Source organism: Mus musculus, chromosome 1, assembly GCF_000001635.26.
Source record: "Mus musculus strain C57BL/6J chromosome 1, GRCm38.p6 C57BL/6J".
NCBI classification, from domain to species: domain Eukaryota; kingdom Metazoa; phylum Chordata; class Mammalia; order Rodentia; family Muridae; genus Mus; species Mus musculus.
In genome coordinates, this window is record NC_000067.6 from 6847188 (window position 1) to 6865483 (window position 18296).

Sequence of the window (18296 nt, forward strand, 5' to 3'; positions counted from 1 at the left end):
GAAAGATACCTGAGAGTAACCTATGATCTGCACACATGTGTAGAGGTCAGAGGACAACCTCAGTTGTCTTTCCTCTGGACTGTCCATCTTTTGTTTTAGAGAGGATCTTTCACTGGCCTGAAACTTCAATAAGTATTCTAAGCTAATGGGCTAGTGGGCTCCAAGGATCCACTCACCAACCTCTACCTTCCAAAGCCTCATTTTCATGTCAGCACATAATGCTTCGAAGCTGTGTGATGATAGCTAATGGTTCCTTAGCATTTTTACAACAGTGTCTACCAGAGATGTACTGTAAATTGCAAAACAGATGTTGGAAGGGAAAAGATGTGGTGTTTCAAATGAAATGATACTGTTCATTATGTTAAAAGTAGACACCTTCAACATTTCCCTTTACCAATTATATATCCCCTTCACAACCATTTTCTAAGACCACAGCATGTAACAATAAAAGAAGACAAACTCATACACACTCTAAAGAGGAGGACCTAGTCTTCTTGAATTTTATGTAGGCCATGAATGTCAGAACAAGACTCCTAAGGGGGTTTGACCTCATGTTGTGCTTCTTATTGTCTTTTCCTTCATAAATAATTTATCACTTATCCAAGGTGATCAAACCATATAACATTTTATAATGTTACCTATTATATATGACAATTAAAGTTTTATGTTAGTTTCTGTACTTTAAGAATATGGAAATTGTTTAACATTAATATTCTATTAAGCATGAAATGGCTCACATTTATTAAGGATTTTATTCCAGAAAACCTTTCTTCCGATTGGCATAGCATCTTGAACTTCAGGTTGAAATGATTGTTTTATAGACAAATTGAAACCACATTCTGTGGGGAAAAATACTTTAAATGGTTGATTATTCTCATTTTTGTTTTAATCTAAAAATGGTTTCTACAAAGATACAACAAAACCATAAAAGAATTAATGACTGCTTAGAACAAGAAATTTATTTGTTAATAAACAATGGAAAACATGTTTTGTTCATGGTTGTCATTATCACAATGGTGCTATTTAAATAAAACAAGTGACATTAAAGGAAAGAAACCTGCAGAAGAGAGCAGTGATTCAATGGGCAGGGTCATGTGCACCAGATCAGATAATAGATCTCCTTGCCCTGGCTGCACCTGCCACACACAACTGCCTTTATTCTCATTTCAGTGTAGAGATTTTTAAAATGAAAAATAATATTTGAACAGTTGAAGAAAAAATTAGAAACTTTCCACAAGCAGACTGAATCTTCTATAGCGAGAGGGGTTTGTTGCTGACTACTATTAAAATTGAGTCACTCTATAAAGATCAGAGTGTACTTTGCATGAAAACAGGAAGAACTAGGATCTGTCATGTTTTTCATGGACGTTAGCCAGATAACAACAGTCCTTGCTCATTATCTTGGTGGGCAGTTTTGTATATACAGCAAATAAAGTTTGTACCACTGACCACACATTCATGAGTATACAAGACCAGTGTTCTGGCAAGTGAATGAAACCAGTTGTGTCAGCAATGACAACCTGTACTTTGATTTAAGAGGAAAAGGAAAAATGCTTTACATTACTTTAGGACATCTAGATTTTATTTAATATATGTCTATTGGTTCCTTTCTATAATGAGATTATGGGTCAAAACTATCAAGAGCAAGTAGCAAAAAAAATATCGTTTAATGAGAAATGGCATCCATTTCACACATGGGTATAAATCCTCTTCTTACAGCTTATCTGGATGCCCTCTTAATGCACAAGCTATCAAAAAAGTCAAGGTCTCTGAGGAACTAATGACTATCAAGCTCAAAGCAACTGGGGGTAAGTCACCATCTCAGTCAAGGTCTAGGCACTAAATACCACATGCACTGTATTAAATCATACTTTCAGTGTGCAAAAAAGGGGGGAAGGGGTTCCTCAGCTTTAAGCCAAACCATAATCTATCTCAGAAACATTTTCTCCATGCCTCCTCTACTATTTAATAAGGCTTTTCTGCAGAAAAGATATGGAATGACACATGGATAAGTGGAGAGACACACCAATTGTGTCCTTCAATCTTTTCAGTGACAATTTTTCTCCCAAGGGTGTGTGTACCTGCATGTACATATGTGTGCATGTGCATGCCAGTGTGTTTATGTGTACACATGTGTACATGCATATGTGTTCCCAGTGTATATTAGCCATATATTTTCAATAAACACAATTTCTGGCATCTGTATTTGAACATTTAATTGTTTCCTGTTTAAAAACAAATGTTTTATGGTGACTCTAGGTGCCCTAGTATCTGAATCCATATCTCTGTTTCTTTACCGAGTCCTTAGTGTCAGTTCCCTGTCAGTGTTAGGATGTATTAGTTCTGAGTTCTCTAGGAGGCTCCCATTGTTGGTTTTGTCCTTGAGTAGTTTTCAAATGTTTCTTTCAGCATTCTCTCAGGTTCTCTCAGGCCTACTTCTTTCCCCTCAAAGATCTTCCTAAAGCGTCAAACACACCATGGCAAAGCAGTGCTGGGCTTCAGAATTATACCCGATGTCTTTGGTACATGATTAGAGCTGAACCAGAACCATTGTCTTTTCATTTTTTTCTGCAGGGGAGGGAAGCTCAGGCCTCTTGCATGTTAAGTGTGCACTCTCATGCTGTGCTCAAGCTGGGGACCTTTAATTGTTCTCTCATTTCTTTTCTGAAAGTCTTTTTGCTTATTTAATGCAAATATGGGCTTTTAAGTCAGAGATATGTGATGTCAAGGAAAGAAGAGCTCTCTCGAGATTCCTCTCACTTCCTACTTAGGAAGACCTTCATCTGCATTACCTACAGCATCCTTTAGGTGCTTCTCCACTCCCAGGCTGCCCACTGCTAAGACCTTCAGTTGTCACTAGATATTAGAGACAAACCAACTACTCTACCATTTCTAGTTCCCAGATGTTAAGCAGATAGTTTTGCCTGGAACTCAGGCTATTTCTTAGAAGTATCTCACTCCTCCAGTACCTCTGCATCAGTGAAATTTGGACACTTTAATGTGTTTTTGTCTATATATCACCTTTGCATAAATATGGGGTAAAGTGTGCAAACCTCACTGAATACAATATAATAGGATATTTGTAAATTTTCATTGATCCATAGCAATACCGAGCTAGTCCAACATTCTACCAAATGAACTTAAAGGAGCACCATGGATATGAATCTTATTATGTTTCCAAAAACACATCATCCATCTGTGAGTAGAAGTGACATTACAAAGTCCCCACCAACTTCTAAGCCTCCAGAGGATTCTAAACAACAGATAATATTAGCCCTATATACACACCTCTGTTTAATTTATAAATTAGGCACGGTAAGAGATTAGCAACAAATAATAATAAAATAGAACAAATACAACTTACTATAAATCCAAGTTTTCAGAACTCAGGATCTATTTCTGGACATTTCTCTTGAGTATATTCCACCTAAAGTTGAGTGTAAGGAAGGCACATCACAGATAGCAGAGGACTGAGTAAGACCCTGAAATGTTGTCCTGGAGGCAGAGAACTCATGTGTGAATCTCAGCTCTGAGATTTAGTTTCCCATCTATAGAATGAGGGAGGGAGTGATTGTCTCATAAAGCATATGAATTACTGCTTGGTAGTTCAAAGTAAAATTAAAGATGTGAGTCCTCTTCTCAGCATCACTCTGTGGGAATGAGGTCCACTGGAGAAGAGAAGTTTCTTCTGGCTTTGTGTGCAGAGGTTCAATGCCTCTGTGGAAGTAGATAGGTAATGTTCTTACTGAAAATAGTTCAAAGATACTGACCAAATTCAACACTGTTGCTAAGATACCTCCTAGATATCAGAATTGATAATATATTATCCCCTTTATTTATTAATTTGATGAGAATTATAGAGAGCCAGCTGCATAGCAGATCCTGTAGGAATAGTTGATTTATCAGTTGTGTATATATGTGTACATACGCCTCCCTTCACTTTCCTCCCTTGAAGCCCTTCACATACACCTCCCTACTCTCTTTCAAAATTATGGACAGTTTATTAGTCAGTTCTCCCCTCTTGTTACTGCTACTGTACTGCATACTTCAAGCTAGTTGTCTCAGCCTCTCCACCTCTCCATGGAATACTGGTATTATCACTGGGTGCTGTGACACCTCAATTTTTATATAGACTCTAGGAATCAAACTCAGGTTGTCTACCTTGCTCAAGAAGCACTTAATACCTGCTGAATCATGTTTCTTACCCCAATAACCTTCTCTACTTTCCAGTAAGCTTAAGGCACCATTTGTTATTAAGAATCTGCCAGATCACACACCATTGATTAAGTAACTTTGTTCTTGTTAGTCAGCTTTCCAATGTGATTTTAAATGGTCAGAAATCTTGAAGTTGAAAGAACTGAGATTTGGGTGGGCTCACGACTTTGGAGGTCCCAGTCATGGCCACTGATGAGGTAGCATATCATGGTAACAAAATGTGCCAGAGCAAAGCCACTTGCCTTATAACCATGAAGCCAGGAAAGAGGTGGCCAGCGTTTCATAACCCCTTTAAAGGCATGCCCTCTAAATACCTAAAGCCCAGCCACAGGGCCTAACCTCTTAACATCCACACAACCTCCTCTGAGTACTACCCTAAAGACTAAGCCTTAACTCATAGGCCCTTGGACTTCAGAGAAGAACCAAACTATAGCAGCCATCTTCATTAACAGTGAGTATTCTCAACTGAATCCCATTACCAATCTCTCACTTAAAAGTAATTCTCAAAAGCATCCCATAGCATATCCAAAATTGAACATTTAATCATCCATCCTACTCCAAACTTCCGGCCTCTGTTCCTTCTCATTGTGAAGGCATCTCATTATAACTATACCACTTATTACAACAAAATACTCACCATAGCTCCTTCTTTCTCATGTTTCCTAATCTATCATAAGTCAAGCAAATTCTGCCTTCACATTATATTTTGAATCCATCTCTTTCCCTTCTTATCACATGGTCATGGGTCAGGAACTGACATCTAACCAGAACTCCAGGAATAATCATTTTGCATCTTCTAGCTTCTTCTCTGTCTCACCATCTGTTCCTTCTCCACAAAAAAATCCAGATGTGTTTTTAAGGTCAGGCAGATTTTTGGAGATGCAGCTCAGCAGGGTAGCACTTGTGTTGCATGCACAGGGCCCTACATTTGATTTCTAGTGCTTCATGAAAGAAAGAGGGAGGAAAGAAGGGAGGGAGAGAGGAAGGGAGGGAGGGAGGGAGGGAGGGAGGGAGGGAGGAAGGAAGGAAGGAAGGAAGGAAGGAAGGAAGGAAGGAAGGAAGGAAGGAAGGAAGGAAAGAAAAAGGCAGGCAGGCTGGCAGGCTGGGATGTTGATGGAGAATGTAGATAGAAGGAGAAGTGGTCACAGCAACTTTCTGCCTTAAAATCATTCCATGAATCCTATTCCAGGTCCCATGAGGTTCTCATAACCCATTCTCCTAGTGTACCTTCTTAAGTGCTAGGAACACCCATTTCACTCCTACCTGCATCCATGTACTTTCTGTTCTCCCTCTGGAATGCTCATCTTGTTCATGTCATTTGCCCATTTCTCCATTGCCTGACTTTGTAGTTTTGAAGTCAGAGTGAGAATATGCTCCAGTGAGGGGCCTTACAATACTCAGCTTGTGCAAAAATACTTCAAAACTCTTCATACTTTTTGTCTCTTCATACTTTTTGTCACCCATTATTTGAAAAAGAAAAATACCTGAAATAAGATTCTAGAAAGACAGAAAGGAAAAAACAGTGTGTCAGAGAAATACAGCCAGGGGACTTTTCAATTGGTCAAGTCAGAAAACTGCCAGGTGCTGACAGTACTCAAATGCGTGCCACTAAGAATCCCTTTTTCCCTAGCTCCTATGTGTTATCTCCCTGAAACAAGACTGCTGTCCCTACAGATGTGTGATTCTTAGAAATTCAGCAGAATTCTCTAGGTATCATGGATCTCTTCCCATGGAATCATCACAGTTACACTAATATGAGCCTTTGTCCCTGTCCATTCTCTGCTGTGGAGCAATGTCAGACTGTTGATTTCTACTCAGATTGATCTAGGAACATCTTGGTTGTCTTCTTTTTTATTGAGTGTCAGAATCCAGTGTGAAATCAATCTATTGCATATTTTTATTTCTCATTGGCATATGCATGACCCACTTTTAAAAAGCATCAGTGCCTACAAAATAGCCACCTGTTTTATGACATTGTGTGTAAAAGTTCAGGTCTTACAGGATTTTGCTTCATATTATATTATTACAAATTATCCAAAGGCTGAAGTGATTGCTCAGGGCTGTAGAATGCTTATTGGTCATGCACAGGACCTGACTTCAGTTCCAAGTACCACATTCAGCAGCTCACAACCACCTGTAACTCTAGCTCCAAGGGAGATCTAATACCCATCTTTTGGACCCCACAGGCACCCATAGTCACATGTATGCATTTGTATGTCTGTGCAGGTGTGTATGAGCACACGCATGCACACATACACAATTAAAAATAAGTATTTTATAAGGATCCTCCACACCATGACTGGGAGTGGGGGAGTTATCTGGCTTGTTTCAGCATCAGGCTTTTGTGAAGTCCAGCTGTGCATATCTTGTGATTGCATGTTGTATGCACCTTCCTGTTTTGGGCATACCCTTGGGAATGAAATTGCTGGGTCACAGAGAACATGAACGAACCTTCACCTTCAGTAGATACTTCATCTTCAGTTGTTATAAAGAATGTTTGATATTGGTAAATTTTACAAAATAGAAGTCTATTAGGTTCCTGGTTTTGGAGGATGAGAAGACCAAGAACATGTCACCATCATCTGCTGGGTATCTGGTCAGGGAGAGCCTTCCTCTGATGCCTGACTGCATAGTGGAGGGTATCATGTGGAACAAATGTGCTAGTTCCAGTCTCTCTTCATAAAGAGTTACTGGTGCCATTCCAGGGACCCTACTCATAACTCCATCTAATCCCAATCTCTTCCTTAAGGATCCTGCTTCCAGCCATTAAATATGACACCAGAAGTTAAGTTTTGATCATATCCTGAGCCATAACAAGAGGTTATGGACTTTCCACTCAGAAAACTACAGTAGCTTAGTCTTGGTTAAAAAAAAAAAATTAAAAATTGTTTTGTTTTGTTTGTTTGTTTGTTTGTTTGTTTTTGAGACAGGGTTTCTCTGTATAGCCCTGGCTGTCCTAGAACTCACTTTGAAGACCAGGCTGGCCTCGAACTCAGAAATCCACCTGCCTCTGCCTCCCAAGTGCTGGGATTAAAGGCATGCGCCACCACTGCCCAGCCTTGGTAAAATTATAATAGAAAATGTCCCTATAAAATTGCTCTTGAACCAACATGAAGCAAATTGTCCTCATTCCTCTCTGTTATCACGCACTAGTATAGACCCATTTCTCCAGACTGGTAAGATTAACTTCACTCCAGGCTGTGGCACTCTTCTACCTTTCCCAGACTTTCAATGTGTAAAATGTATTCACACTCACTGTACAAAACAATGATGAAAACTAATACCTGTTCACTGGAGGCTGTTCCACAGTCTACATTTGATTGCAGTTATTCTCACACATAGATACTATGCATATTTTTACAGAAATTAAAGCCTAAAGATTAATCAGTGACCAAATGCAAGAGCAACAATCAAACAGTATTCTGTCTCCTAAACTACATGTACTGCCTGCCAAGCGCACACAGAGAAATTTGGCCTCCATATCATCTGCTCATGGCCCCAGCTATGCCTCTAGGCATGGCTCCTAAGGGTCACCTCACTAAGCAGATATTTAATTGCTGGAAATCCCTGTGACCTCACTGTCTTTGCAGTGTCTATACAAAAGGTTGTGTGGATTTGAACATTTCAGTTCATTTAATTTCTTTCAAGTTATTTTAATTTTAGGGGCATAGCAATTTCACATATGCAAAGAGTACAATGGGACATGCTAAAGGGGCTGTAGTGGGGGCTCCTTGGGTCTTATGGAGCACAGTGGACCCACCTGAAAGCTGGTTCTTTCTCACTCCATTTTCTTAGAAAGCATTAAATTCCAAAACAGTTTCCTTATTAGAATCCTAATGTAGTTTGGGTTAAAAAAAAAAAAAACAACAACAACAACAAAAACCAAACAAACAAAAAATGAAACATAAAATAACTTGTCGCTGGCCTTGTCTTCTGTTTTCAATGTGAACTATTAACTCTTCACAGGTATTGATGGTGATGAAGAAATTAGGCATCTGGATGAAGAAATCAAGGAACTGAATGAATCCAACCTTAAAATTGAAGCAGATATGATGAAACTTCAGACCCAGGTTAAAAAACGCTAGTTATTTCTAAAAATGATTATGGTCTCTAGTGGGTACAAAACATTGACCTTCCTGAGTCTTGCATCTGAAACATTGCTAATATCATAGAGCAATGTGTTTCTCTGTCAGGTACTTACTGTAAATCTTGAATGAGTGGCTCATGCCTGTGGCTATTGACTCAGCAGCAGCAGCAGGAGTTACTCCTCCTCCTATCCCTAGCTGGCATAGAAGCCCCCTTGATGAGCGAATAGAGCAGATGGCCATGTAGACTCCGGTAGAGCGTGTGGAACTTTATAGAGAACTTGTCAAAAGGCAAAGAGTCCTTGGTTTTATTTAAAATGCAAATACAGCATTAAATTCTTTATATGATGTTTATGCTAAAAGCAGATCTTATACAAATATTTTATACAAAAATTCCAAGGAATGTTTAAACCTAGTCCACCAGGAAAGAAAAGTTCACTCAATCCAGAATTTTTAAGATGCTAACACAAATTCTGTCATTGAGGAAGTAGCTTGGTGGTAAATTGTTTGCCTGTCCACTGCAAGACTCTGGGTCTTGCAGCATCTCAAACAGCAAAAATAAGTGCATTGCAAGAAGTTAGAAGTGGAAAAACGAGACCAAGCAGAGGGGAGAGGATCCTTCATGCTGCTTCTCCCTTTTGCTCTCCTTCCTTCCCTCCTAAAGGATAAGCTGCTTCTACTGTCCTCTGCAGTCCTCACCTAAGCAGGTCCACTTCTCTGAATCAGTTTCTTCATCCAGTCTTCTGAATACCACAGAAATCCAAAGGAAGAACTTGATACTTCCATTTGGAAAGCATGAGGCTCTTGAAACCTTTTCTAAAGAACACATAGCCTCTTCTTCGTGGATCTTAATCTCAGTGGGGAAGCCAACCAGTAATGTGTGTGTGTGTGTGTGTGTGTGTGTGTGTGTAATCTGCTGCCATAAGAAGGAGGTATTTAATATTAAACAGGATGATCAAGCCCCAAGAAAAAAAGAAATGTGTCAGTAATGATTTAGACATGAAGGAGCTGGTCAGCTCTTATGGGGAAGACCGTTTTGGACAGAATAGGTTCCTAATCATGAAAATTGTAGAGATTTAAGCAATAGAAGAATATGTCTAGAGGTAGATATCTAGATGGGGCAAATTACAGAAGGGTACCAGAGATGAGACCGGGCTGTTTACATAGAAAAACTTACTTGGTATTGATGGCCTCAGCATTTACTTTGATGGAATTAGGAGCCTCTGAATTGTTTGGGCTTTAGAGTAATTCATTTATCCTTGATGTACATTCTACCATGACCTGGAAAAAACTAAATTTGGTAGTGAATTGATGAGGACCAAGGAGAGACTATACAGAGCAAAGCTGACACAGTGTCACCTGTGAGAAGTGATAGCATCACACCAAATGGCTGGGTCCACATGGCCACAACATAAGTGGATAGTGGCCTCATCCTGCACATTTTGCAAGCAATTCTCAGTGAACTTGAAGTACAAGGGCAAAAACCCTGAATATGGGCAACATTTCAAGTTGTCATTCACTGCAAAGAAGAGACATGCTACTGAGCAAGAATTGGGAAAATAGCCGATTTACCCTGGGGCATATTGACAATAAGATAGCCACCATATAGCCATGTAGAGAAGCGAGACCTGCAATTCATGGAAAGTCTTGTTAAAAGTATAAATCTGGAGGTATCTAACACTTAGAATGCAAGGGCAGGGCTGCAGTTTGGGATGGAGGCATCCCTTGGCACTTACATCTAGCTTCAGGTTTCCCCCAGAGACCTTTTAAAGGCCTCTAACTCTGCTTCTTATGTCATTACCTCTGCTGTAGATAACATCTATGGAGAGCAACTTGAAGACCATAGAGGAGGAGAACAAGCTTATAGAACAGAGCAATGAGAGTCTGCTGAAGGAGCTGGCAGGGCTTAGCCAGGCTCTCATCTCCAGCCTTGCTGACATCCAACTTCCACAGATGGTAAGACCAAGAGCAAGGCTCTGCTACCCCATCATCTACCTCAATGTCTTTGTTCCATTACCCTGTGGCTGAACTATTGACAGTCACCTACCCCTGATTCATTTTCATGCTTAATGCTTTCGCAATCTAAGAACACGGTAGATATGCATATTCAGATAATTCAAGGCCAGTGGCATTCCAAAAGGCCAGGACTCTTTAAGGATGAAGGTTTACTTAAAGCTATCTTATAAAGTTATTTGAAAGCTGGATGCCAGAGCTCACTCACTGTAAATATGTTTTCAAACAGTTGATTCTATACATCCCTCAGCATCATCTACTCAACTCATGAACTATAACACTCCCAATAATCTCATTGTAATATTCAACTTCTTTTCATGGAACATAGAATGCATGTGTGTGACCAAGGCATCCGTATTCCTATTCCTATCCCTTATCTCTTATCCCTTACCCCTTATTCATAAGTATGCAACTATTTAGAATTCACAAAAAGTTTATTCTACATTTTCACAAATGTAAATCAGTCTTTGGAGTTGGAGATGCATTGCTGGGAGCTATATTGGTGATGCTGTTAATTTCCTCAGCTCAGTACAATCCCTGCCATTCCAACATAGGACTGTTAAAGAACCACTTGGCAAAAGCTTCATCCTCCTAGCATACTTTCCACAGACAGCTGGTTTTATACTGAAAAGTGCAAATGAGACCCAGACTCTTCCCAAGAAAAGACATATAGTTTGGACACCTCTAGCTCAGCATTTATTATGTGGTTCCAGATTGATCCCCAATACTATTCAATTGCATTCCATTAATGCCATGAGTTAAGAGTATACAGATAGTACACACACACACACACACACACACACACACACACACACACATTTTCTGTCCTATCCCAAACTGCCACAGTCCTATAAACCCTTCTTTTCCTACTTATATAAGTTGGCAACATTTGTCACTATCTCCTGATCTTCCTTGGGGCAGCTGAACCTCTGTGATTGGTTTCCTTGTGTCTCCATCAGGGGCCTATCAATGAGCAGAATTTTGAAGCATATGTAAATACTCTCACAGACATGTACAGCAATCTGGAACAGGACTATTCCCCAGAATGCAAAGCTCTACTGGAAAGCATCAAGCAGGCGGTGAAGGGCATCCATGTGTAGAACGACAGTATGCAGGAAACAGAGGTCACTACGGCCATGAACTCCCACAAATCTGCAGGGGCCTAATACCCCTGGAGCCCAGAGGCTGTCCCTGTGTTTATAATTGCAACATTGCACTAATTTTTCCCCAGCTGACATAAAAAGGAAAGAAAAACTATGATAAACTCTTTGGATTAAAAGCAATGCAGTCAATTATTAAACTCGTTTATTTTCATATCTTTTTCTTTTCTTTCTTCATTGCACTCTTTATTTTGTAAAGTATATGTAAAAATAAATGTGACATTTTATATTTTATTTATTACTAATCAAAGAGTTTTTTATCTTTTAACTGCATTTTGAAGTCTACTATATTTTTACAGGTGTGTTTATTAATTTATCTTCTAATAGGATTTAAATAGAAATGCTGTTCTCAAATCACATATCTTTCTGGATTTAAATGAGAAAAACAAAACAAAAGAAATGTATGAAGGAAATCCTGATGTCAGGACTACACTGTGGTCAAGCTTGGTTTCTACTGTGCACTTCCATTTCTCCTTTACTGGTTTTGTTTTTATAAATGGCTTTTGGTAATGTGAGCTGTGAAGGATTATGAAGATAAATGGCGCCCACTAGTGGGAAATCCACACTCACAAAAGCACAGGATGTTAGCAAACAGCGCACTCAGAACTTGATAGCAATAATTAAATAAAATAGTCAGCATAGTATTCCACATGGCTGCAGAGATTTAATTAATATGAATTATTTATTTAGACTGCTTAAAGCATACATTTTAAGTGAATCAGATTTGTCTTCTTGTTTTTCAAGTCATATTGGCTAGTTGGCAACCCTTTCCCAAAATGAGAAATAAGCTTTGATGGGACCAGCTTGGCTTTTCCTGCTACACGTTAGTACAATATACAAGTGACAATGTTGGTGTAGATTTGTACTTACAACTACAGACACATCCAAATGGAAATTGTGTAGATACCGTATCCCCTGAAATAGCATTTATCTTACTGGGTTGACTGGAATAGAATGCAAAACAGAAGGCCTGAAAAAAAAAATGCTATTCCAAGCTAAGTGGTTACCTTGAATATTGGCAGCATTGGTCTTTGCTTCCCTAATAAATAAGGCAGTTTCAATTTGATAAAACTCTTGAACTTCAAGTGACACAAAGGATGTTACACACACACACATACATGTACACACATGCACATACACACACATACAGACACATGCACACACACACACACACACACAACAGCACAGTCTACACACATATATGCACTCACACTCATCCACACGTGAAATTCAACCTGCAATCTCAACTGGATCAGAGTTTAGAAGTTGCTGTAGTAAAGGCAATGTCTATTTCAGGGACTGTAAAGTAGTTAAGCATTGTTTCAAAAGTTTTTTTATATTTATTTTTTTTAAGGAAAAGGTATAGACAACCAGCTAAACTGCCTTTTTGGTGTGCACACACATTTCATGTGCAGATGTGCCTCTATGTAAAAGTACACATGAACTTTAGTGTGGGCTTAATTTTCTGTGCTATAATAAAAGTGTTTATTTTTTATTAGCCTCATGAATATTTAGATTTAGTGTGATGGCATTCACAGGCTTGAATTCACTGTTACTACTGTTACATGCTCTGATACATGAGAAGTGGTATAGTCACTCCACTCTCGTGGAACCGTGGATATTGTTATGCATCACGTGGCGCTTATCTTTGGCTTGGGGTTCATTTGAACTCTTGAATCTTAGTTTAGTGAAAATGAGATGTCTGTTCTTAGGTAGGAAAGGTGTTTATTTAAAGCTCAATTTTAAAATAAGCAGCTACTGCGAGTAGTGTCTACTATAAATGGGACACAAAGTTTCCTATTAAAGTATGTCTTTGAACATTTTGCTACACAATACTTCAAAGAAGCACACAAATGGGCTCACTTATTACAAAGACAGAAGTTTACTTTGCTAAATATTTTAACAAGTTTGTTATATATTTTATTTAAAGAGATCTCCTGCAATCCTATGTATTTATTACTATAATTTACATGGCTTCAGTTAATTTATTTGTGTTCATATAGTTTTATGAAGTGTATCTGTATTTATTTGCCTCCTCGTACTTGTGTTTTATAACATGCACTGAATTATTTTCTTTTCAACTATGTTAATGATTGATACTGTAAATTGGGTATTTTGTAAACAAAAACAAAGGCAGTGATGTATGCGTTTTTATTTGAAGTAGTTTGTTTGTATACTGTTTCTCCAAATGATTAATATTTCTTACATCATTGCAACAAAATTGTGTTCAGTGCTGTGCATTTGGTGTATGGTAGGAAATAAAAATTGATAATGAATTTGGCCATGATATTTACTTTATCAAGACAGATGTCACCAACCCCATGACCCACAGCTCCTGATATGGTAGAAAACCTCTAACACAGAACAATTCCTTCTGAACACTTTTACCCTTGGTTGAGAGGATTCTTGGTTGGTTAACATCTTGATTGGTTAACACCTTGGTGTAGAACATATCTCCAAAATGGGGTTTGCCTTTGCCTTTGCTAGAACTAGAAAGAATTTTGCCCAGATCTAATGAATAGCACACAAGGAGTCCTTTCCTGATACCAAACTGCTGGAGGTCCTGAATATAGCTTACATTTATGCAAGGTAGGTTCAAAAAATGTGATAATTCTAGGCTACCTGCTTTTGTTTTCCTAAGTCATCAGTATTCTCTACTTTTGAGTTTCTAGCCAGACTTACACATCTCTTAAATATGATTGTTCCTCATAGGCAATGTAAAATTTACTCAAATTAACTAAAGAGAAGTCTGGATCAAAGCGGGAGCTGGGCTTAAATTAGGTTTGCTTTCAGGGAGCACCACGTACTTTCAGTCACTAAGCTTACACGAAATGCTCATATGTGTTCTGGGAAAGCGATGCGAGCTGCTCAGCCAGTATCTTAGTGTCTACTTAATTTAGTATGTTTTACATCCTACCTTGGTTTTTGCTGTCTATGAGAAAGTTGTATCTACAGTTCATGATACAAATTTGTCATAGAATTGTATCAATTCTACTGGGACTTAGCAAGATCTGCCCTTTCCCATCACATATTTCTAATCAGAACAAACTTCCTGAGGTCTTGAATTCAGTGAGGACATGAGGCAAATGACAGGTATTATGACATGTAAATATACAATTTCTCCTGTAGAAACAGCAAGAAGGTTTGCTATCCACCTTGTATTTCCTGGAAAAGTGTGAGTTCCAGATTGGTCGAGACACTGGTAAACGACATGGCAGGCAGAGGAACCGCAAGTATGGAGTGTGAAGGGAAAATACCCATGAATAACAAAGAAAGTACAAAAGGAATCCAGATGACTGGAGATAGAAAGCTCAGGAAAGTGGGTTGAAGATTCAGTGTAAAACTCCATACCTCGTGGTTCAAATTCTCAGTAGCAGCCTTTGCTTTGCAAAGAAAGACTGAATTTCAAGGTTAGGTGTAGTTTGATAGTGGAGTTGCTACAGCATATTTCTAAAGCCTCATCTTCCATGCCTGCCACCTTCCTTGAAGAGATTTAACAATCAGAGGGTGGAGTTGATTTGTTTAGCAATTCAAATATTTCTTGCAGTAAAGCAATACAACTATATTCAGTGTATTTCAATTGTAATAGGATGTGAAATTGATAAGAACTTTTTCTGTCATCATTTTCTGTCTATTACCATTCCATCAAAAAGTAAAATAAAATAAAATCTTGAGGTATTTAGAACTCCGGCATGCTTCATCTGGATCCAAAGTCCTGTATGAAAAGAGCAGGACAGATGAATTGAGAAATTGCCTTGTTCTAGCACATAAGGATTTCACTACTAATGTTTTGGATGTGTCTTTCCACACATTCCACCCACTTCATTGTGGCCTGCAAGTAGTGCCTTCTGTTTCCTTCAGCTATCCAGCAGGTGACATACAGTAAGCAGATTGAACTTGCTAATAACTGTCCACACTGTCATTCGCAGTCAGAGATGCTTTGTATACTGAGAAAACCCTTGGGCTTGAGGAGCCATGTTACCATATGCAATGAAAATGGTGAGATGGCTGGTTCGCAGGTAACAGTAGTGCCCAAAACAATAAAACTGGACAAAAATGCACCCTAGATTCAACCCCATTTGCTTGCAAAGCTAATCAAGCAGCTTCCCTGTGTTTGAAGAAAAATCTACTAAAATCCATGGATTTCACCATACACACATTGGTCTACACTACCAGAAATAAGAAAGCCTATTATACACGTTTGACCATCACCACTTTGACCAACAGAATCTTCTTAGGCTCCTGCCAGATACAGTTTCATCTGCAGGATATGAGCAGGAATGATATGAAACCACTAGACTAGAACACTCCATGAGGGGAAAAACAGTTTATTTGGGGATTTAGACTGCTGGGGCGGGGGGTGGGGGGGTGGGGGGGGGGTGGCAGCAGGAAGAGCTTTGCCAGTTTTATAGGGGACAAGAGGAAAAGCGCATGAGCCCGAACAGCCTGACAGAGCAGGAGAAGATGAGATGCAGGCCATAACAACCTGTAGGATAGCATGGAAACTTTGAACTGAGGTAGATTGTTGGAGCTAATCAAGAGCTAGGTGCACCTTGCTGAAGGCAGTTGACTGTTGCAGGTGGATAAGGGAAGAAATAGCTTTCCTGACAAACAGTAAATGGCTTGACAAGATTTCTGAGAGATGCCAAGTTTAGGTTTCTGTTAATCTGATAGTAATCCTTCTATTTAGTCAGAGGCTAAGAGCTGAGCTCAAGCTGTCACTAAGTCATTTGTTTTTCATCACTGTAACCATGATACAAGGGCTACTTCCATAGGCTGTAGCAAAGCAGAAAAGTCCTTACCAGGGAGGAGAGAATGGGGAAAGAAAAGAAAGGACCAGTATTGATATAGCTACAGGAATACACCCCAATGACATCGTCCTTCCAACTTGGCCCTGCCTCCTACCTTCTACCACTTCTCAGTAATGACATTGTAGTGAAAATCCATGGAGGGACCAATCTGTTTATTAGGGCAGAACCCTCACCATCTTCCTGTCTCTGGAAATGCCCTTATTGGCACGCTAATCTATATATGTTTATTATCTCAACTGAATGAACAATCAAAATGGACCATCGTACCTAACACCTGGTATTAGGTGTGCTCCTGAATTTACTGTCATGGGCTCGAAAGCTACATTGTAAGTGAAATTATTACTATGTTCTAAGAAACTGGAATTGGGAAGAATAAAGATCCTGCTGGTGCCCTCCCAGCCCTAAATATGTACAAGGGTCAGGATTCAACTCAGCTCTGAAATGAATATCAGCCCATGCCCGGAAGGACATTTTTTTGCCAGCACATGACCCCTGTCTGGAAGTCCAACTTCCTAACCTGCCTTGGTTCATTAAGTAAGAGATATCATTTACTCAAAACTTTTGGAAAAGGGTCTGAAAGAATCTTTTCTGTCATGGTAAGAACACACCATTCTGAACATTTTTCTTATAAAAGTTTTTACATAAAAATATGCTGTTGTCAACAGAGTTGGTATACATATGAACTCTGATTATGTCAGCATGCACAAGATTTGTACAGGTTCAAACCACACAAAAGTCCAATACAGAGAGGGGGAAGTGGACACAAGTCTGGTCCCTAGCCAAGAGACTATTTGCAATTCAACCTAGAGGGAAACAAGTTCTCTCAACCGCAGTGATACTAGGTGTATCATGCCCATGGCAGGGCAGCAACATGACCTCATGGAGCTGGACAACACACAATAGACTCTGTGACTTTTGTTGCTCTTGTTTCATCTGATTTTGTTTTGGTATTTTTGTCATATTATGTTTTTGTTTGTTTGATTTGGGGGTTTTGTTTTATTTTCATTTTTAGCAAGAAAGAATATGAAGTTGAATAGGTAGGAGATAGTGAGGATCTGGGAGGGGATGAAGGAAGGGAAAATATGATCAAAATATATTGTATAAAAAGCTACTAAGTAAAAAAATTTGCTCATGTATTGGACATTTGTAAAGCTTTCACTCAAAACTTCCACTGTCTCCATAACTGATTCTGTGTTTGGAACTAAAATTTTTAAAAATATGAATTGTAACAACAACAAAAAACCCAAAAGATGTAAATAACTCGTTTTGGATTGGGTTTAGGTTTTCTGTCATTGGCTATTTTGTGTGTATGTGACAGTTTTAGATAGGCACTTGACGGATTCAAATGCACTTCCCACGGATGTTTACCAGGTATAAACTATTGTGCTCTGTAAAGTGTACTTTTCACTGATGTTCAGCAGCTATGAAGTATTCTGACTGTAAACAGAAAGGAATCCCCTGCTCTTATGGAATGGCCTTGTCTCTGGTAGAATTTTGTATTTCAGTATGTATTGTCATATGTTAAGTAATCATTTTACTGTTTTAACAGACTGTGTTCTTCAATTTTATATGAAAACTTTGTAATTGTGGGCAATATAGTCTAAAATATATGTGGCACTTTAGGGATATGCCACTAATAATACTTTAGAAAACCAGTGTCATGAAATAACTGAGGACCAGGGAACTGACAGTCCTTAGCCAGTTGTCCCCCGTAGACAAGCAGTGGACCCAAAAGCAGTCTTATTAGCATGGGCTCGGTATTCAAGAAAATTTTGCCCAGGAAGAAAATACTTGTAGGTATGCTAACATTCATCGTACATTATATATACTGAGAATATGCAAAGTGATATATATCATAAAATTCTATTAACTATGTATGAACTATGATAAGTATGGCATATTTTATGGGTTTGTTCCTCCCCAGGTCTAGCCCATAGGGTTGTGTCCCTCATCTGGCCTCCCTACTCTCCAAGCCTCCCCTCAACCCATCCTCAGAGCTCCCTCCTTATCCC

The 18296-nt window shown here is 39.0% G+C and overlaps 1 protein-coding gene across 24 annotated transcripts in view; it reads left to right on the plus strand.

The window, feature by feature from the left end:
- St18 (suppression of tumorigenicity 18) overlaps positions 1-13753 on the plus strand; it is a 373710-nt gene extending 359957 nt beyond the window's left edge. For all 24 annotated transcript variants that reach the window (NR_045188.1, NR_045189.1, XM_030253958.1 and 21 more), the window contains 4 exons: positions 1720-1808; positions 8182-8285; positions 10113-10256; positions 11273-13753. Coding sequence is in view for 22 of the 24 variants with exons in the window: in XM_030253958.1 (XP_030109818.1) it covers positions 1720-1808; positions 8182-8285; positions 10113-10256; positions 11273-11413 (478 nt within the window). In the remaining 2 variants the exon portion in view is untranslated. The remainder of the gene's footprint in view (positions 1-1719; positions 1809-8181; positions 8286-10112; positions 10257-11272) is intronic.
- Positions 13754-18296: the final 4543 nt, after the last annotated feature.